The sequence below is a fragment of the Linepithema humile genome, chromosome 6, assembly GCF_040581485.1.
Source record: "Linepithema humile isolate Giens D197 chromosome 6, Lhum_UNIL_v1.0, whole genome shotgun sequence".
NCBI lineage: Eukaryota > Metazoa > Arthropoda > Insecta > Hymenoptera > Formicidae > Linepithema > Linepithema humile.
The window spans coordinates 13,192,521-13,215,659 of NC_090133.1; the positions used below are offsets into that span (position 1 = coordinate 13,192,521).

A 23,139-nucleotide genomic window follows, 5' to 3' on the forward strand; every position below is an offset into this window, starting at 1 on the left:
CTTTAACAGTAGTTGTTAGTGCTACACCTTTTAATCGATCGTAAAAAATAGTATATTGTACCACATAAAACTGTCACTATTTAATTAAAATAGAAACGCTGTATTTTAGAAAAAAACAAAAAGTTTTATTCAATCAAAATATGTATAGTATTATTAGTATTAATAGTTTTCTCACAAAGAAATTAAATAATATATTTCATTTTCATAAAATGTTTTAATTTAAATACACATGATAAAGCATTCATATTCTTTTGTCAAAGATAACAAAAAGAAATAATAATAACCAAAAATAAATCTATAATCAACAAAAATTGAAGAAAACAATACTATTATAAAAATTTTGCAATAGTATCCGAAGTACTATCCGAAATATACTTTACTTCATCTTTACTAATCAGGATCAATTTTTAACTTGATCGAAAAATAAGATAGAAGATCAACAATTTTATGTGGTACAATCCAACGTAATAGTATCATTCTTTTTTTCCCTTCTGCCGATTACAATATAAATATACGTACTGGATCAGACATTAACTTTGCCCATGGTACAGGTACATGTTTACAACTAGCAGCGGGAAATACACCCATCAATTGCTCTAACGGACGAAACTGCAAGAAAAATGATATTAAATTATAGTGATTATAGTACATTTTAAAACTGTATACTGTTTATAAAGTGCATGTACATTTTACAAAATGTTTATTATACTTACTGGTACAGTGCCCTTTTCAAATTCTGTAGAAAGACCACCGATATTAATGAAATCACTTGCAAACGGCGCATAATGATATGGAAAATACCATCTCCATGACGCACAACCTTGATAATAATATCGTAAGACCCAACATAAGCCTCGTACATATTGTAAAGCAACATTATTTCTATAAACAAACAAGTATAAGAAATATTTACATATAAAGGATCAAATATAATTACTTTATATTTATCAAATAAAACATGTTTATATAAAAATTATCCTATTTCAATAATACTTAATTCTGTGTAGAAATAAATCTGTTATTATTACACATTAATGTGTAGTTATAATATTATAATTATAACAAAAGAACTTCAAAAATTAGGAACCTAATAATATTTGTGCAATTTTTTATAACTTCACATTTAATGAGACCTTACGTCTTGATAGTAATTATCAACATATAAATAAAAACAAGATTTTACAGCAATTTAAGTAACCTAACTTACTGAATTCTTTTATATTTATAATTAAATAGATTGTTTTAATAGTTGCTGTCGAGATAAATTAAAAACAATATAAATTTAATAATACAAAACCGTTAATGATAATTTCTATATGCTTAAAAGCATAAAAATATTATTATATATATATAACTTTTCAACGTTTGGAGTCGATTTTTTCGTAAACGATTCTATAAAGAATAGTTTATTTTAATAAATAAGAATATTAGGCTCGTTATAATAATAAATTAACAATATATTATAAGAGAATAACAAGCCGGGCTAGATTTTATTGCTTATTACAAATAAAAATAATAAAATGAAAAAATTATACAATAAATATACGTTTTGATATTTTTGAAGATGGTCAGAATTTGACCATCTTCAGTGAAACTTATACTGATAATTATAAGTACCAATAGAATATTATAACATCTCTCACTTAGGCCCTGTGTACAATAGAAAAAATATTAGGAATAGGAACAAATATTAAATATTAGGAATAGAACATTGGAATTATTTCATTTCAGAATAAGAAAATGAAATGTATTAACGTATCATGAATTAAAAATTAAGAATTAGGAACAACTAATACATTTTGTTCCTTTGTTTGAAGTAAAATAATTCCAAATTCTTCTTTCTAATTTTTAATATTTATTCCTATTCCTAATATTTTCTCTATTGTGCGCAGGGCCTTATAGTATATAATACTGATAGTATTATAACGCCTCTCACAGTAGCCAGTTTCCGCCAAACTGTCAATATTAGCAATTAAACTGCTAAGATTATTAACTCTTCACGTCATAGATTCACAATTTCACAGATAAGCTCTTTTCAACACAATACAATTTTTAATTTAAGGTAATAATATTGTTATTAGTGTAAGTTTTTATTTGTTTTTTTTTATAGTCTTCTTATGTTATAACCTCGAATGCTTAATATTCTGGACATTCTATTGGTATTTTTGCCAACATAAGTTTTACTAAAGATGGCCAAATGTTGACCAAAAACGTATATTCTGTTCAAAGCGCTGCTCAATATTCTCTAATAATATATAGTTAATTTATTTTATATATATATATATATATATATATATATATGTATCTTCTTTTCGGATTATATTATATCAAATTATAAAACACTCTATAAGTATATTACTATGTTATAATATTTTAAATTAATCGTTCATCATACTGTAAAAATATTCTTCAAAATTACGTAATCAAAAATTACGTAAATTTTAAAATCTAAATAAGTAAATTATATAAATTCTATATTTTTATCTTTTAAATCACATTTCTTGTATACTTTATTTCTTTAAAAATTTTACAACTTTTTGAACAAATAATATATTATTAGAAAACGAGAGAGAGAGAGAGAGAGAGAGAGAGAAAGAAAGAGAGAGAAAAAGAGAGGGAGGGAAAGAAGAAGGGAGAGAGAAGGAGGGAGAGAGAAAGGGAGGAAAGAGGGAGAGAGGAAGATAGGGGGAGAGGAGGGAAAAAGGGGTAAAAAAGAAGGGAAAGAAAGAAAGATAAAGGAAGGGAAAGGAAGGGAGGGAGGGAGAGAGGGGGAGAGAGGAGGGAGAGGGGGAGAGAGAGAGAGAGAGAGAGGAAGAGGGAGAGAGAGAGAAAAAGAGAGGGAGGGAAAGAAGAAGGGAGAGAGAGGGGGGAGAGAGAGAAAGAGAGAGAGGGGGGAGGGAAGGAGAGAGAGAGAGAGAGAGAGAGAGAGAGAGAGAGAGAGAAAGAGAGGGAGGGAAAGAAGGGAGAAAGAGGGAGAGAGAGAGAGAGAGAGAGAGAGAGAGAGAGAGAGAGAGAGAGAGAGAGAGAAAGAGAGAGAGAGAGAGAGAGAGAGAGAAGAGAGAGAGAAGGGAGAAAAAAAGCAGGGAGTGAAGGTGAGTGGGAGAAAGAGGGAGGATGGAAAGGGGAGAGGAAGAATGGAAAGGGGAGAGGGAGGATGGAAAGGAGAGAGAAGGGGAAAAGGAAGAATCAACAGCTGTTTTCAAAAATAAAAATTTAAAAAAATGCAAAATTACAAATTAAAAGAAAAAAAAAAGAAAAATTAATGATTTGAAATATAATCAGTTAATTTGCTCAAAAATACAAATTAATTTTTACACATGTTTTTATACGTTTTTGCATACGTATTTATTCAGCCTTTCTTTCAAGTTCCGTGTCAAACAGAAAATTATTTTAAATAATAACAATACACTGTTTGAAAAGCTCTAATTACAAGATTTATAAATACTATAAAGAATTAAATTATGTTATTACCTAAATGCAAGATTATCGGGAGGCACATCAAATTTAGACTCATAGTACCGATCCTTAAAACCGTCTTCCCAAAGTCGCACCTCATCATGTGACTGCTCATCATCCGATTCATTGTCTGCTGTGACTTCTTCAATTTTACGTTTTTGTCCTCTATTACCTGCATTCTGTATAATAACAAGACAAACAGTATAATAACAAGTAAATAATTACAGTTCTGTTATACGGTAAATATGGATTAATGTTGATAGTTATTTAGAATTATTTTGTCAGGTTCAGGACGATCTTGACCTCGACATATGTTATCGATGTATAATCTCTCTAATGTCTTATAATGTCTTATAATGTCTCTAATGGTATAAAAGTGTTCTTTTAAAACAAAAATTAATGTTTAAGAATTTATGAGAACACTGATTAAAGTAAATATCTCAGTAATCACTAATGTTTTTCGAATACTTTGTATTAACTAAAACATTTAAGATTTCATCATTATTAAAGATATAGTATTTTCTATCAAAATAATATTTTTCTGATCAGTTTATATGCATAATAAAGATTACAGTTTATTTAACAGAAATAAAACTAAAATTATGATTGTTTTAATAATTAAAACAATTTTAATTGATGATTTAATTAAATATTTGCAAAAGATGTGGAATATGCATATGTACTAATATCAGGATATAATATAGAATACGTACATATACTTTTTAGGAAAAAAAAGAATAGAGTAAAGAAAATTCAGAAATTTCTTCATAAAACTGATCAAAAATGATTCTTTTCAGCGCAATTTAAACTTTACTTGCTCTTAATAAAATGGTTAAAGATCAATCTAAATTTTCCTATATAACTTTATTATACAATGTTCGTAAACATGTACGAAAAAATTTGGTTGGTGATTCCTTAGGTAATTTCTTGAAGAAAAATTCATACTAATGTTCTAAACGGCATAGTTTTAGCTCAGTGATCGGAATGAGTCGCACATTTTAAGCAATTTTTAATGCCTCCTTTCTTTTCTTACCGTTGCGGTCAACGCGAAACAATTCATAATACTCTTGGTATTCTTAAACGTATTCGTCAATCAATTAGGAGAACAAATTCGTGTATCATGGTTGGAAGTGGTCATTTCCAATAATTCCTATAATTTTGTTTAATTTTGTTTTTGTCAAAATATACTTTGTAAAATCTCATTTTTTAATCTTGAACACTCTGTAACTCGACAACTATGCTATTTAGGACATTGTTGTATGTAAACTTTTCTTCAAAAATTTACCCAAAGAATCACCACCCGATTTTTTTCGCACACATTTAAGAACACTCTGTATAATTTATACTAGTTTACTGTATTTTAGTTATAATACAAGGTGTCTCAGAATGATCGTGCCAACACTCATAAACAGATAGAGAGTAAACTGAATAGAAAAGTCTTTTACCGTTTTGCAATAATCACAATAATTATTGAGGTAGTAATTAAAAGAAATGACGGCAAATGAGCACGCGATTCGCACGGCAAGACTGTGATGTATATTTTAGACGTGCTAGCCGCTAGTGAAATCTGCACTCATTTGCTAAATTTTAAAAATTATTACAACAATTATTGCAAAAATTACAAAACGATAAAGGACTTTCTTGTTCAGTTTATTGCGCTCTACTCACTCACGAGAGGTTTCGTAATCTCTTTCAGATATCCTGTATACAAAGTATTCGAAAAGTCCCGAAACGGTCTAATATTTCAAAGAAAAAGCATTTTACAAAAAAAATGTTGTAAACAAAAGTTGTAGTATTAAAAAAATCTATTTAATGACCTTAACAGTTTGACCTTAGGTGGCGTTGTCAAGATCATATCAAGATAACCTTAAATTTTTTAAATTAAATTTTTTATTGCATATGTAGCTTTTATTGTATCTTGTAGCTCTTTTCCAGATATTTTTAAAATACTACTTATTACTCTTTTTCGATAAATAATGAAAGTTATAACTGATACAAACCGATATAAACGATACATATTGGAATGGTCGATAGAAGCTATACTTTTGATGATAATTATACCATCAAAATAAAATTTATAACAAAGAAAAACATAAATAACCTGCTGCCTTCTTCGTTATCTTGCATCCTTAGAGCCACGACGCATTCTAATATATCATATGTTTGATGTAGTTGTTCAAACAGTTCAAATTTTAAAAAATTAGTATTGAGTTATTCGAGATTATTCGGACATTTTGAATAGTTCGAAAAGTTTGACTTAAATAATAATTGATACGTAATGCTAATTCGTTATGCCTGAAGATTTGAACAATTCGAAGAGTGAAAATGATTCGGACAAACGTAATATGTATGTATTACATGCACATTTCTCAATTATTTAAGTTCTATAACAATTTATAACAATCTATAACAATTTTTTAATTTCTACATCTGAAGTTAATTCCAACAATTCGAACTGTTTGGACATATCTTCACCTTGAAAAATTCAAACTTTTGCCGTTTAATCTTGAGATTTGATACTGTCCGAACTAATCGATTACTTAAAGTGTACAAACACTAATTTTGAACTCTCAGATTCGTAATCAACGATATCAAAACCCAATAATTGCTAATACTTGATTCCAAAAATCGGAAAAAATGTTATCCATATAAAGGCCGCGAAATATTACATCTCCGTATTTTTATTTGGCATGTTATAATTAAATAGGTATATGCATTGTTTTTTAGAATTAATCTTTATGATTTCGAAAAAAACGCTGCGGCCCTCTAAGGATTATAAACCAGCTTTGGAATGTTTAATTTAATAAAATATAATAACCAATATCATAAAGATTAAATTTAATACCTCAGGTCTTAACATGCTTTCCAAGGCATTCGTATTTTCAGCAGCGTTCGTATTGTAATTCCTACCCTGCACACGCATTTGATAAGCTTCATAGCGAGCATTTTGTACAGGTTTTACTGCTTGTCCAAGAGCCTGCCAAAAATGTTTTCAAATTAAGTGTTAGTAATGCATATACATTGAGAAAAAAATTGTGACATGACTAGTTGATAATAATTTTCTTATTCAAATATTGCATTTAAGTCAAATATGTGATAGTAGTATTAACAAATTCGTTTCATTTAAAACAGCAACACAATAAAATCAATTTAAAGAAAAATAATATTTTAAGATAAAAGCAGTATTATTTCAGTGGTTTGATTCAATAAAATCGGAATCTTACAGTAGGTGCAAATTGTCCTGCGGTAATCCATTTCGGCTTAAAGTTACTGATGATTTCATGTCGCCTCTTTTTATCTTTTTCACGTTGCTTGAATGCCAATTCATTTTGTTGCCTTTTCTTGAAAATCTCATCCTCCATATCACCAAGGTCTGACATTATTAATTGAACGCGGTCCAGATTAACATCGCCACTATCGGTCAAAAAACCCTATAAAGAATTCATCAATTTTTAAGGCATAAGTCAAACTACATCTTGAATAGATTTTTAATTACATATAACATTTAAATTACGTCATGATAATTCAAAATATTTCACATTTATTGCACTCAACCCGTAAAACATTGATTGGTTAGTTTTAATTTAGATTAGTTTTAATTATAAAACTAGTTAAGTATAAATGATTTATTTACTAATTATTAGGTTATTTCATAAGTTTTGTCGTTGTTTTTTTTTAAGAAAAGTTTGACATGAAATTACAGAAAAGCATTATGAGTTCAATCATCAAAGTATTTTCCCTCGTTTTCTATCATCCCTTCCCATTTAGAAGCTAACTTTTCTATCCCTAACTTATAAAAACTCTATGATTTAGAATTAAAATAGTCTTTGATGCCATTTTTATCATCAAAATTTCCCTCCCGGGACCTCGAAAACTATCTTTGGCATGTAGGGCTTACATCTAGGGCTTGCGGATAAACCAAATTAATGTTTTTAGTTGCCACTGTTGCTTTATTTTTTTTACGAAATTCATAAAGCATACAATGTCGCAAATATTCTTGATTTGGACTTTCGGTTGCCATTCTTTAACCACTCTGTCAATCTTCTTGAAATTTGCACCAATTAAAGATTAAATACTAATACACAACTAAAAAAACAACGTGGTTTTGACAGGTAGTGAACTTTACTGAAAATCAATAATGAAAAACCGACATAACTTATGAAACGACCTAATATGTTCTTAATTAAATAAAAAGATTGTGATTGCAAAAAGAAACTTTTACTTTTTATTCAGTCTCGAGAAAATTTCCCAAATTTAAAACTCTCTTAATTTGAATAATATTATTAAACATTGCAAAAAAAGAAATTGTCGATAAAAAAATTAAAATACTGAAGAAAAATAAAATATTTGTGTGAAGATTCTGCATAATAAAATCCTTTAAAAAAAAACATAATACATAATTAAAAACATACAAATAATTAATTTTTCTCACTTATTTCACTTTTCTCACTATTCTTAAATAAAAAATATTTACGTACTCCAGTTTTATACACTGCTTTTTTGTACAGAGCAACAAGCCTGTCAATTGCGCCTTCTCTAATTTCCAGAGAAGGAAGATGAGGTAAGAAATCATTTCCTACGAAGAAACACATAAATACCCAATCATCGACAGCTCGTTCAAAATCGTATTTGAATGGTAGATTCGGCATATATAATTCTCTTTCTAAATATTCTCTGAGAACACTTAATCGCACGAATATGTACTGGCATTCGGATCCATATGCGTTTTCCTCTTGTTGCTGGTTCGGTTCTGCGCCCGTACATTCTCGCATTTCATGCCCTAACTGACCGCATATGTCACACGGCTTAGGTTTATTCGGCTTAAACTCCTCGCGAATAATAGTAAAGTTAGGCTCGTGTGTGGCGAGGCCCAACATAATTAAATCGGCATCCGCTCCGCATAAAACATGCTGTGTATTCGGATCGTGATCAGGTTGCGCTGTAATAAACAAAAGATTTTATGTTATATTTTTAATATACATACATAACATAAAATGAAATTATATAAATGTAGAAATTTACATCTTTGTCGCCGAATAAAATCCATTATTTTATGCTCTCCTTCACCGGGAACATTTGCATCGCTTAATATTACTTTAATATTTTTCCAACCTGGATCATTATTCAAACGTTCATGAATATAGTAATGTAAGCATGTTGATAATCTTGCCATAAATGGGGTACCCTGAAATACAAAGTAAAATAATTTTAAAAATCTTATTTTATTTATACAAAATGTATAAAGTATCATACTTTGAATGAAGATCTAAAATATCTTAAAATTAGATAGATACAGAAAAATGTTTCAAATAAAAATTGTAAAACTTGAAGAGAGAGAAAAAAAAGAGTAATATTGATTTAACCTTAGATTGATTCGTGAAAATTACATAAAGTCAACTTGAACTTTTTAATTTAATACAAAACTTACGAATTTTATTAAAGATTTTTGTAACTAATGTCATTCAAAATAATATAAATTAAATCCTTTTTTCTTCAAAACTTCTTGATGTATTTAGCATTTTATGATAGAATTATTTGACACATACATGAAATATCTCATAAATAATTAAATATTATAAATAATATCTTGTAAAATATTCAATTTTTGATTATCTTATTTTAATATTTTTATACATAAAATGATGAGAAATTGATTAATGTAAGAAAAACAAAAAATTATGTATTTGATAGAATTTTCATTTTTTTCTGTTATTGCAAATTGTTACAAACCGGTGTGATACAATTGCTATCAAAATGTGCTTCCTTCGGTTTCTCAGGAGGCAAAAAAGCTCCTTTGAGAGCCAATTCGGAACGTATCCTTTGTATCTCATTAATTTTTTCTGTTGTTTCTTTTGATGCTCGAAATCGTCGGGATCTTTGCTGATTCATTTTAGCTCTGGGCGCCTAGATAATGCAATGCACATAACAGTTAATTTTACATATATTCATTTCTTTTTCTGTATCTTTCATACAAAAACAGTTATGAAAAATAATAAAACTAATACAATGTTTATTAATAACATTCAAGTAATTCAGTTATATTATCTTTGTTTATAAGTCAAATATCAAGTTCAAAGTGAGATACATCAATATATATCATAAATATATGATACTGATAAAGCTCAAAATAATACAATTTAATTATTACAAATCAATATAATTAATGTGGCAATACATTAAGCAGCAATGTAATCTCATTAGTATTGATATTATTAATAATATAATCAACTACTTCATTTTCAATACTTTTCCAATACTCATTGAAACTTATTTGAATTATTTAAACATTATCGATATATTAATTCAGCCTTATCATTAAGCAAAAAATGGTAACAGTAGTATTCACACAAATATTTATATAGACAGTATTCGTACACTAAACTGTACGAAATTGCTACTTTTCAATAAATACAATTTGAATATCAATGTCATTTAACATCTGTAGATTTATTGTTTGATTAAAAGAATGATATTTTATTTCTAGATATTGATATTATTTGGAAAGTGTTATTGTTAATAACTACTTACAACTCCATCGATTGCCATATAAAGCAATTTTCTTGGCCTGACAATACGAAATAATCTATCGATACACTCAAAAATAGCTTCCATCATTTCATCTTCATCTTTGGGTGCCGGTCTATATATTTTATACAAGTAGATACATATAAACAACTTATATAAATCACTTTTATTAAAATGTTAGTCATACTTACTTATCTTCAGGGTGTGTGCAAGGATGTATTATACCATTCATATCAAGGTACAAATTATCAAATTCCACCCCATTTGGATTTGGCTCTGCAGAGTTTATAGGAATACACACTCCATCTACGCTTACTTGCTGAAAATATAAAGTGCCAAAATTTTGTTATGGATATATATAAAAACAAGCTGAGTCAATGACTGAAATAAGCGAATTTAATCCGGTTTGAGTCGTCAAATTTTAACAGTACGTTCAAAAGAAACATGTTTGCAAATATAAACATATTTGATTTGCAAATGTTTATATTATGCATGTTTTGCATACATTTATATTAAAAATTTGCAAAACTGTTTAAGACATCCATAAAGATTTGATCTTAAGACAAGTATCACTCTTCTTCCAAATTTAAAAGAATTGTTAGAAAGAATTGCCATAGCAATGTATATCCAAATGTAAACTGATAACATTATTCTATAAAAGTTTGATGTTTAGAAAACAAATTTCTGTCGTCTTACATTGAATCCAAATCTAGCCTCAAAAAGTGCGTATGACAGTTAGAATCTTTATAAAATCAAAGAAAAAATTAACCCAAAAATGTTTTCATATTTACAATGTTTACAATATTTACATGTTATTTTGAAATAAATTGTTTATTTTAATTGTGTTTATGCTATCATTATGCCAATTAATTTATAATTTTAAAAACAATATCTTAATATATTTTTATATAAACAGATCTTTTACTTTGTTATTTCATGCTTTTCCTATATAAATATATTGTCTGACTATATTTATCATAAATTTACTAACAATAAGACGAATCATATAGCTATATAAATGGCATTAATTTTATGTACTCTAAAATGTATCACATGAAGGTGTTCTACTTACATCCTATTTCTCCTTTTTTATTTAATTCAAAATACTTCATCTTTATAATAATTTTTAATCTTTAAAATAAAATAAACAAAAAATTTTATAAAATTTCCCAAAAATTCTATATTATTAAGATATTTATAAATATATAATCATATATAGATCCACATATTTTAAAATAAGACAGAGTCATTTAATTGTGCTAATCAATAATTCTATTATAATATATCATAATATTGCTATTATACTAATATATCATAGTAACAACAATAAATTTAGTCAATTTTAATAATAAATTTATAGACATATTGCTCAGAATTATGTATATTTACAGAAATAATTATGCAATAAAATGGTACTACAACTTTTGATTTTGTGAATATTAAATTTTACAAAAAAAAATTTCTATAATTATTTTAAGAAATTCTTAATGTAAATTAGCTATAAAGTTTTTATATATTAAAATTTTCTCTGTGCATATTTGTATATCACAATAGAAAAATCTACACAAACTATACAATAATTCACTAAAAAGTATTGGTTTTCCGAAAATATAATATAAATGCGATTAATTTTAATCTAAATATGTAAAAAAATTTATTAAATAATCTAACCTACCTTTTGTTCAATGCACTCGACAATAACAGAAGGATATTTTCGGCTTAACCAACGAAAAAACGCTGGTACACCCATTTTTTCTTCAGAATTTATTTAAGATAAACTTAAAATTTCTGAATCAATCACACACACACAAATCTATCAATATAAATAAAATATACACTTCTTTTAATGTAAGATGTTTAACCTAAATCGATGAGTCAAACGCAGAGTACAAGCACGGTATATACAATTGTACAGTAGAGCAACTCTTACATTTTTCTATGGAGTGCGTGGCAAAGCAGTGAGCTATATAAGGTGCGTTCCGAAATGTGCCGACCACTGAAATCAGTGTCGCCAGCAGTGAACTCTATACATACTAGGGCTGCGTTCCGTAAAGAGCATATGCGCGCATGTATCTACAGTATACGTTACGTATACTATAGATACATGCGCGCATATGTGCTTTACGGAACGCAGCCTATGAATGGGCGATACAATAGAAAATATCGATATTTTGTATCAATATGTATCGTAAATAAAATATCGATGTATCAAAAATATCAAATAAGATATATCGATATTGGTGATATCGATATTATCAACTATTTTTCAATTATAGTCGTATAAACATATGCATAAGAAAATTGATTGGTTTATTTTCTTATGCATTTACTTATGGACCAATCAATTTCCTTATGCATATGTTATGCGACTATGCAAGTTTGTCTGGATAGGCCCTAAGGTCATTAGCAAATCGACCAATCATAGTCAAGTATTCTTAGTTTCATAATGGCTTCTGCACACAGGACGCAGTAATACATGCTATAATGGGTGCGTTCCACTTAACGCCCGCAACGACCGCGACCACGACCGCAAAATTGTGCGTTCCACTAGCTCGCTAACGTCGCAAGCGAAAATTTTAGTGGAACGCATTAGACGACCACGGCATCTTCTTCTGATAATTTACTTCTATAACTGTGTCGCTTTCAGTATTGTAAAAAGGAATTATTTGCGACGACATTGTCAAACACTGTCGAACACTACGAACATTTTAGTTTAAAAACCGCGTGAAAATAGCTAAGACACGACGACCCACGTTTGAACCACGGGCGTCGTGAGCTCGACGCGGTCGCAATCATTGACGTCATCTATGACGTTTCAAGTGTGACCACAGCGACCGCGGTTGTTAAGTAGAACGAGTTAACGGGTGTTGCGAGCGCTGTGGACGTTAAGTGGAACCACGGACTAAGGAATAGAGGGACCGAGTCTAAGGGCGGTATTCATAGTCCGTTCTTATATTCAAAATTGTCTTAAGCACGGACTTATATTCGCTCTCTTCGTCACACATAGATTGTGTCTGACGAAGAGAGCGAATATAAGTTCGTGCTTAAGACGATCTTGAATATAAGAACGGACTATGGGTGCGGTCGAGTTACTGCTACAAATGCTTTGAAGCGTTTCGACTGCGGTCAATTTAGCACTTCGAAACATTTCAATGATATAAATGACGTCACTGAAACGTCATAAATATTCTCTACCATTCCGCTTCCAATGCTGCAGCCGGAGAGGTAGTACGGCTGAAGCGTTTTTTGAATTTTCGTAAATTGCGGGAAATTGTGTCGACTGTCGACTGAACAACATACATGTGTAACGTGGTTCTACGTGCTCATCTGAAGATTCTGTGTATAATAAAAAACGTTGAGCTACATTATTGTTAAAAATGCCAAATATTACGCTATTTGATGAAAGAAATCAAAGTATATGTTCAACATAATTTTCAATATTCTTAATACGGTTTTCATTTGTGATATTTTGAGAGGTTATTATTATGTCAATTTCCTCATCATCACAAAGATAAGAATATATATCTAAATAATTCTTTACAATACATATTGCAGCTATATCTTTATTCATTTTTAAAAAATTTTTAAATTTTGTTATGTTTTATATGTTAATTTATATTTTTTTTTAATTTTACACTTCAAACGCTTCAGACACTTTCAGACCGGTCAATTTTACCAACGTTGAGAACATCTGTAGCGCTACTTGACCATTCTATGAAAGCGTTGAAAACAAAAGCGTTCGAAGCATTCAGAAGCGGCAACTCGACCGCACCCTATGAATACCGCCCTAAAGTCCTAGTTTAGGCGAGAGGGGATGGTAATTCAAGCGTGCGGGGGGAACTGCTTTCCGCCATATTGATGTAGCGATTCTCACACAGAAATTCTGTGTCTGTGACATGGTTACACTCGTGTAGTGGTGCCATTAGACATAACGAGTGACAAGCGTAAAGAGGTTAGGCGGTTTTATTATTGTTGTACTATAATTTTGAAATTTATTTTGAAACTTTATTATAATGTGTTTAGTTTTTACATTTTAGTAGACATTTTATTTTTCTGTTTTTGACATTTTTTATAAAATAAATACTTTAACTTTTATTACTCTGAGGCTCTGCATACAGTAGACAAAATATTAGAAATAGCAATAAACATTTAAAAAGAGAAATTATTTTACATCTAACAAGAGAATAAAATATATTAATTAGTTCCAATTCTTATTTCTTAATTCATGCATTAATTTTTTCTATTCTTTTTATTTTTAAAATAAATAATTCCAATTTCTTATTTCTAATATTTAATAATTATTCCTATTTCTACTTCCTATTTTGTTTATTGTGCGCAGGATCTGACTTTCATTTCTCACACATACGCAAATAGTGAGTTCTATGTGTGGTGATTACTAAACGAATATGGCGCCCCCCCCCCCCGCCGCAAACGTGCTTCCCCGGTACAGCTTGTGCTCCGTCCCTCTATTCCTTAGTCCGTGAGTGGAACGCACCCAATATCGGAGGTTCAATATTTCTGTTGAAATATCGATGCATGCTAATATCAAAACAAAAAATATCGATACAAAATATCAATAATAAAGTCTAAAAAAATCGATATTTTAAATATCGATATTGTATCGCCCATCCCTAATACATACTGAAATGAGCATTACCGTTAAAACCAGCCGAACTTGTTTGTGAGACAGAAAACCGATAGAGAAACAGAGAAGGCACCTGCTATGAAGATTATTATTATTATTTTTCCATTTAGATAAACGTGCGAGACGGAAGGTTTGCTCTTTTTAGCTGAGACTGCGCTAAATTAGAGCACTAAGGGTGCCGTCACATACAGCCCGTAATCCGTAATCCGCACCGGAAGTCCGCAAAAGTTACTACAAGTTACTAGTTATTACTAGTAATGCTTTTTCTAATTTTATTTATTTAACTAAATTTGACGATTTAATTAAAACTTTTGTTAAAATTATAATCTATTCTGTAGTTTTCTTATGAATAAAATACAAATTAACAATTATAATCTGTTAAATAAAAAATAGTACTACCGTTACGTCTGTATTTACGGCTTCATGGGACAGAAGGAGATAAAAACACACGTTACGAACAAAATACTTAGTAACTTTTGCGGACTTCTGATGCGGATTACGGATTACAGGCTGTATGTGACGGCACCACGGACTAAGGAATAGAGGGACGGAGCACAAGCTGTACCGGGGAAGCACGTTTGCGGCGGGGGGGGGGGAGGGCGCCATATTCGTTTAGTAATCACCACACATAGAACTCACTATTTGCGTATGTGTGAGAAATGAAAGTCAGATCCTGCGCACAATAAACAAAATAGGAAGTAGAAATAGGAATAATTATTAAATATTAGAAATAAGAAATTGGAATTATTTATTTTAAAAATAAAAAGAATAGAAAAAATTAATGCATGAATTAAGAAATAAGAATTGGAACTAATTAATATATTTTATTCTCTTGTTAGATGTAAAATAATTTCTCTTTTTAAATGTTTATTGCTATTTCTAATATTTTGTCTACTGTATGCAGAGCCTCAGAGTAATAAAAGTTAAAGTATTTATTTTATAAAAAATGTCAAAAACAGAAAAATAAAATGTCTACTAAAATGTAAAAACTAAACACATTATAATAAAGTTTCAAAATAAATTTCAAAATTATAGTACAACAATAATAAAACCGCCTAACCTCTTTACGCTTGTCACTCGTTATGTCTAATGGCACCACTACACGAGTGTAACCATGTCACAGACACAGAATTTCTGTGTGAGAATCGCTACATCAATATGGCGGAAAGCAGTTCCCCCCGCACGCTTGAATTACCATCCCCTCTCGCCTAAACTAGGACTTTAGACTCGGTCCCTCTATTCCTTAATCCGTGGACGGCACCTTTATGGCCGGTTTATGCTTCGGTCTTAACCTTAATATTAAGAGTTGATAACGTAGAATGCCATAAGAGCGTTTATACTTCCCTAGTCTTAATCTTATAGCGTTTTCGATTATACAGGATTTGAACGACCCAGGGTTGATTAATGACGTCATTGCAACCTCTCCACCAATGAAAGACTTGCATTTATAGTAAAATAGTGATTGATCAATCCTGGGTCGTTCAAATCCTGTATAATCGAAAACGCTATTAGTCTTATAGCGTTTTCGAATAAACGGGGTTTGAACGATCTAGGGTTGATCAATCACTATTTTACTATAAATGCAAGTCTTTCATTGGTGGAGAGGTTGCAATGACGTCATTAACCAATCTTGGGTCGTTCAAATCCTGTATAATTGAAAACGCTATTAATCTTAATCTTGGAAAGATCCCATCTTTTAACTTTAGTCCCTAATGTCCTAAGGCCAGGCCAATGAGATAAGTCTGACGTCCGACGCAGCACGAAACCGCGCGAAATAATGGTTTTCGATTCTTGTAAAATACGAAAATGAGTGATGCTGATTTAATTGAATGTGTCCAACAATTCGATGTTGTTTGAAATAAAAAAAATCCAAATTATAAAAATAAATTAGTGGTGAAGAATAGTTGAAACGCTATTGGAGAAGCGCTAAATTTAAGTGGTAAGTTAGTATGTAGAATCTAACCTCGTAAATTGAAAGAACAAAAACTGTGTAGGAGTGTTTTTATAGTTTTTTTATTACAATTTGTGGTTAGGTTTTGTTACATTTGCACATGCGTAGTCCGAATTTCCAGGGAAGCATAAACGAGTCCTTAAGATTAAGTTAAAACTAAGACTAAGATTAATAGCGTTTTCGATTATACAGGATTTGAACGACCCAGGGTTGGTTAATGACGTCATTGCAACCTCTCCACCAATGAAAGACTTGCATTTATAGTAAAATAGTGATTGATCAACCCTGGGTCATTCAAATCCTGTATAATCGAAAACGCTATAAGATTAAGACCGAAGCATAAACCAGCCATTAGAGTGCAGTCTCATTGAGCACGTATCGGAATGACGGATCGAATTTCTCACCAGAATTCTAGTGAATTTTTGATCCTGCTATTTTCTTTCGATCAGAACGCGTATTTCTGTCTGTTTAGAACAGTGCTCGGAATTATTTCATTTTTTTGACCGATTCTTATGGTATACGCCTCCTTTCCTCTCCTTACCGCGCGCGCGGCAGCCGCTAGGGCCAGCGCTGCCTAGAGATCCTTAAAGGAGAGATCGGCAGAACTGTCGCCATCTTGGTGTAAAAGCGGATGTGACGTTTGTGGCGCTTTATTTTGAATGTATACAATAACTAATATATTTATTTTCTGTTGTAACTGACATTAGTGCAATAAAATAATTAAAAACAATTTTATCTCAGTACGATACTTTATGCTTATATACAGGGTGAGTCATTTTAATCTATGGATCCAAATATCTTCCAAATTACGGTATCTACAAAAAAATGGTTTAGATAAAAGTTGACCAGGACAGAGGGGGTCATTTAATTGTACCATTGGTTTTGACCTTGAGGTCAATTTTGAAGGTTATTTCAAGGTCACGATGGTTTTTTTAAATGAGACACCCTATTTTTGACTGCGGGTTTCGAAAGAGCGGAAAATTTTACAACAAACTTGTCTTATAAAAAAATTGTTTTTGCGACCTTGGAAAGGTCAAAAATGAAGGTGAAATGCCTGAAAAACGATCTGGTGTAGTTTTTCTGAAATGACGTGGTTTTTTGGGTAACACAAATGTGCATGATGCTTAAACAAAGTCAATAAATTGTAAAAGTGTAAATCACTTTGACTAGCTTGACCTTGAGGTCAATTTTCAAGGTTGTTTGAGGCTCATAACGCATTTTTTGATTAGTAAACCCTATTTTTGACCGCTGAACCTGTTTCTTGACAATGAGCTCTTAAACAATGGCACTTTTTACATGAGCATAGGGATTTTTTAGTTTTTCGACCTGACCTTTTGAAGGTCATATCAAGGTCAAAAGCACTTTTATCTTACTTTTAGCGTTATCCGGAAACAACGACGTGGACATAGTAAGTTCTGTTTCCTTTAGGGTGCTTGATTATCGGTCAATAATTATAAAAATGTTGTTTTTGCTGAACGACCAACCACAAAAGATGATTTTATGGACCGCATTCGTAGAGCTTGTGCAGCCATTCCTAGAGCTACCCTGCTTAGAACTGTGGATAGTTTTCAAAACAGATTGCAGTTATGCCTCGAAGCCAGCGGAGGTAATTTTGAACAATTACTTCGTGGGTAATTTATTTAAATTACAGTGTCAGTGAGAGGCAAGGGGACTCACGATAATCAAGCACCCTAAAGGAAACAGAACTTACTAAGTCCACGTCGTTGTTTCCGGGTAACGCTAAAAGTAAGATGAAAGTGCTTTTGACCTTGATATGACCTTCAAAAGGTCAGGTCGAAAAACTAAAAAATCTCTATGCTCATGTAAAAAGTGCCATTGTTTAAGAGCCCATTGTCAAGAAACAGGTTCAGCGGTCAAAAATAAGGTTTACTAATCAAAAAATGCGTTATGAGCCTCAAACAACCTTGAAAATTGACCTCAAGGTCAAGCTAGTCAAAGTGATTTACACTTTTACAATTCATTGACTTTGTTTAAGCATTATGCACATTTGTGTTACCCAGAAAACCACGTCATTTCAGAAAAACTACACCAGATCGTTTTTCAGGCATTTCACTTTCATTTTTGACCTTTCCAAGGTCGCAAAAACAATTTTTTCATAAGACAAGTTTGATGTAAAATTTTCCGTTCTTTTAAAATCCGCAGTCGAAAATAGGGTGTCCCATTTAAAAAAACCATTGTGACCTTGAAATAACCTTCAAAATTGACCTCAAGATCAAAACCAATGGTACAATTAAATGACCCCCTCTGTCCTGGTCAACTTTTATCTAAACCATTTTTTTGTAGATACCGTAATTTGGAAGATATTCGGATCCATAGATTAAAATGACTCACCCTGTAGAAATTAATATATTAATATATATAAAAGAAGTAATTAAATTATTAAAATTATTATGGCACATAAAAAAACACAATAAAAGTACATACAAACAAATATAAAAACCAAAATATATATAAATGTAGAATAGCAAATAAAAATATTTATAGAAGATAAGATGCAAATAATTTCGTTTATTTGTAATTGTTGTGTATACAATAAATCAATTTGTAGTATATACAACCCAAGGAAAACAGAAAATCAAAATAATGTCAATTTGGCATTGTTTATGGTAAAAATGATGTAAAAATGACGTTTTTTGTCATTTTTTGGTCAACAAGATAAATGACATTATTTTGACTTTCTATTCTCTTTGGAAATTTTATATTATACAGTACTGGATAAAATAAATCATACACCTTTCAATAAATTTAATTTATTACTGTTATTATTTTTTAAAAATAGTTACATTAACGAATTTAATTTGTTGAAAGATGTATGATTTATTTTGTCCAGTACTGTAATTTCATCATTATATCACAATTGCTCGTTCTGCAGCATAGAACAATACCTATAGATAATGTAAATTTGATTGATTAAAGTTCCCAACTGCATCTTTTGATTGTAAACGTCTCGTATACTCTATTTATAAAATTTTAATGCAGTTCCTTTGAGAGGTGGATATGGTTGTATCTGAAAGATCTGAAATAAAAGTAATAAAAGTAATAAACTTACTCAAAGTTGATTCCAAAGGAATAATAGTAAATGAAATACTTAGCCGAAAAAAGCATTGTACAATCTATCCACCTTGACACAAAAATGAAAAACTTTTTTTGAGGTTATATTGGGTGTTTTCCAACTAGAACACGCTAAATTGCACTGTGTTACACCGTGTAAAACTTTTGTTGGAACGATAAAGTGTAAATCTAATTTCTGAAAATCTCAGTAGAGGGCATTATAATTCTCCATTTTTATTACTAGGAGGGATTGACATTATTGTAATTATTGTAACAACGAAATTAGAAGAGATTGACATTGGGTGTTTACGATAATTCAAATTCGAGTTAGTTTCACTAGGGCCAAAAAATGAGATAGACAGAACCATCTAGAACCTTTATGATTTATGACAACTCGACGCTGTCTTGTATTGCTTGAGTTATATTCATTGAATTTATTGAGTTTATTGAGCAAATTTTATTGTAATAGAAAAATGTCATTTATTATTATTATTAATTATATTATTATTAATTTATTAAAGAGGTATACCAACATACATACCAACATTATTTGTTTCTTTCATAGATTGATTTGCAGTTGACATTTTTCTATTACAATAAAATTTGCTCAATAAACTCAACAAATTCAATGAATTTAACTCAAGCAATACAAGACAGCGTCGAGTTGTCATGAATCATAAAGGTTCTAGATGGTTATGTCTATCTCATTTTTCGGTCCTAGTGAAACTAACTCGAACTTGAATTATCGTAAACACCCATTATTGTAATAACAAAAAATTATTGTAATTAATTTTTATAGTTAACCAAATTTTGAATGAGGATATCTTTTGATTAAATTTTGTTTTAATTTTACTTTTATGTGAATTGCAGATGATGAATCGTAAGGTTATATTTACTTTGACTGAAACTGCTGAGATAAGTAGTGATAGTCCCACATAGCAAAATTTCATCCTACGGATGTCCGTGGGATGTAATGTAAAGGATTTTCAGATATCCCTGGGATGTCTGTACAAAGCCGTAGAATATCCGTAGGGCATCCGTGGGATATCCGAATGTCCGCTTTTCAGATATCCGTAGGACATCCAAAAATAAATCCCTGGGATATCCCTGGGATATCCTACATATGATTAAATTAGATCCCAACAATGTCCCCTGGATATTTTTTTTTATCCAGATAAAATCCAAATAAAATTATTGAATATAGGATGGTGTTAATAATCCGATCTTATATTCGAAATCATTTTAAAACCTCATTCAATCAACAAAATGGTTGCGCAACATTATTTCATTAGTTGAATGAAATCATAAGACGATTCTAAATATAAAATTGGACTATAAATACCACCCAGAAAAATATCTATTTTAAATGTTTATTTAAAATGCCTTTAAAAAATATATTTTTTTTAAAGATTTAAACAGAAATTGTTTAGTTTTAAGTTAAGGAAGCAATAAAACAGTAATCTTAATAAGTAACGTCACTCTCTTTCTCTCTCGAAAAGTTTCATATTAATTATTATTTATATTTTACGATTTAAAATTTACGACAATCTCGCTTTAATGACACCACTATCAAGATATTGTTTTATTACTATTTTTTATTACTCCTTTAAAACTAAAGAATTTTTGAAACATTTTTTCAAAATACATATTTTTTTCAAATATTTTATATAGACATTTGACATGTAAGTATCTTTATGAGCATAAAGGAAAGATTATTAGCAAAATTTCTAAAAATAAAAGCTTCTAATATATTACATTATTTTAAGAATAGACACATTTCAAAAAAGGTAAAGTACGTATAAGTAATATAAATAATAGTACATTTGAAGCACATTTTATTATAAAATATGTAATTTTTTTTAAATTTTTTATTTACTATATAATGTAAAAATAGTCACAATAAAAATAAAATTTGTATATATAAAAACGAAAACTAAAGATACGTCTTGTACATTTCAAAATTGCACTAGTCACAGTGTTAGATATAAATTAATAAACTTGATATTACTAAATATTATAACTTAATATGAATAATATTACATACATAATATTTTATACATAAAATTGCTAATATTATGTATAATTTATACACATGAACAAAATATAAAAAAAAAGTATTAAATATTTTATTGTGCAGCATTCAGTTTTTTTATTTTTTCAATTGCATGACGAAGTCATGATTTAATTGGTTCCGAAATTTCGTGCTCAGTAGCTTGCGGGTATTTTAATTGAACTGTACCTACAAATACGTATAAACATTTATATAACATAAATATAAACATATACCTCTCAATATATTTTTAATTTTTTTAAACCAGATTTAATGAATTAGATGGAAAGTTAATCTACTTTTTATAATTTAATAACTAAATCTAATGTATGTATTATATGTATATGCATTATGTATAGATTTATTAGTGTAAATATCTATGTGTTTAAGTGTTTGTTTATGTATTTGTATGGGTGGGTATATATATATATAATTGTGCTATAAATATATATATAGCACAAAAATTAATATAAAATATATAAATAAAAATTGTAGTAGCGGTGTTCTACTAACCAACATCTCTCAAACATAACCTTATTTATGATATATATAGAAAGATGACCTGCATATGATATAATAATTTTAGATTTTAATAATTATCTGTCAATTTAATAGTTCCTGACGCCTTATATTATCGCTTATGCGCCTTTTTCCGTTTTTTAAGGGAGAATCATAGCACAAAACTCACACTTCACTGTCTGCGTTAATCTCAATGTTCACCGATCTACGACACTAGAATTTGATTCGAGTTGTCGATTCGAGAAAGGTTAGGTAATCAAAAAGCGGTAATCTTATACAGTGATGGGAGAAAGTTCCGTAACGGTCAAATATCTTGGAAATTAATGATTATGGAAGAAAATGTTTAATACAAAAGTTTTAATATATTAAGTGGTCTATTATATGGTTATATTGAAATGACCTTCATGTGACCTTGAAGGACACCGCAAAGGTCAACTTTGAAATCTTAAATGGAAACTCCTATTTTCTATTACATATTCTTAAAGCTGGTGTCAAGACGTTTCCGAAACACTATAATGAAGTTATTTTTTATTAAATACTTTTCGAGTTATGAGGCTTGAAAGTTACAGCATTTTGACATAAAATACAAAATATCTTGTAAAACATTCAATTTTCAGGAATCTTACCTTAATACTTTTATGCATAAAATAATGAGACGAATCAATTGATATAAAGAAAACACATTGTTGCTTTTAAAAAAAAATATGCAGCTGCATGTTGCAAATTACATATTTTTTCTTCTGAAAGATTTCTGAAAATTGAATGTTTTACAAGATATTTTGTATTTTATGTCAAAATGCTGTAACTTTCAAGCCTCATAACTCGAAAAGTACTTAATAAAAAATAATTTTATTATATTGTTTCGGAAACGTCTTAACACCAGCTTTAAGAATATGTAATAGAAAATAAGAGATTCTATTT

At 29.7% G+C, this 23,139-nt stretch overlaps 1 protein-coding gene and 1 long non-coding RNA gene across 4 annotated transcripts in view; both read right to left on the minus strand.

The window, feature by feature from the left end:
* Positions 1 to 11,912, minus strand: part of Rat1 (5'-3' exoribonuclease 2 Rat1) — an 84,909-nt gene extending 72,997 nt beyond the window's left edge. For 2 of the 3 annotated variants that reach the window (XM_012376709.2, XM_067358301.1), the window contains exons 1-11: positions 11,657 to 11,912; positions 10,173 to 10,300; positions 9,985 to 10,096; positions 9,187 to 9,360; positions 8,479 to 8,641; positions 7,935 to 8,395; positions 6,681 to 6,887; positions 6,302 to 6,433; positions 3,472 to 3,635; positions 714 to 882; positions 520 to 609 (exon numbers count right to left, since the gene is read on the minus strand). In XM_012376709.2, the coding sequence (XP_012232132.1) occupies positions 520 to 609; positions 714 to 882; positions 3,472 to 3,635; positions 6,302 to 6,433; positions 6,681 to 6,887; positions 7,935 to 8,395; positions 8,479 to 8,641; positions 9,187 to 9,360; positions 9,985 to 10,096; positions 10,173 to 10,300; positions 11,657 to 11,731 (1,875 nt within the window). In that variant the 5' untranslated portion in view covers positions 11,732 to 11,912. The remainder of the gene's footprint in view (positions 1 to 519; positions 610 to 713; positions 883 to 3,471; positions 3,636 to 6,301; positions 6,434 to 6,680; positions 6,888 to 7,934; positions 8,396 to 8,478; positions 8,642 to 9,186; positions 9,361 to 9,984; positions 10,097 to 10,172; positions 10,301 to 11,656) is intronic. The other variant, XM_012376708.2, reaches the window with a different exon arrangement.
* A 7,174-nt stretch (positions 11,913 to 19,086) lies between these two features.
* LOC137000674 (uncharacterized) lies at positions 19,087 to 22,866 on the minus strand. Its single transcript, XR_010890946.1, has 3 exons — positions 22,213 to 22,866; positions 20,546 to 21,888; positions 19,087 to 19,614 (listed from the first exon to the last, which is right to left on the minus strand). It is a non-coding gene; the product is annotated as an uncharacterized lncRNA (long non-coding RNA).
* Between the last annotated feature and the right edge of the window lie 273 nt (positions 22,867 to 23,139).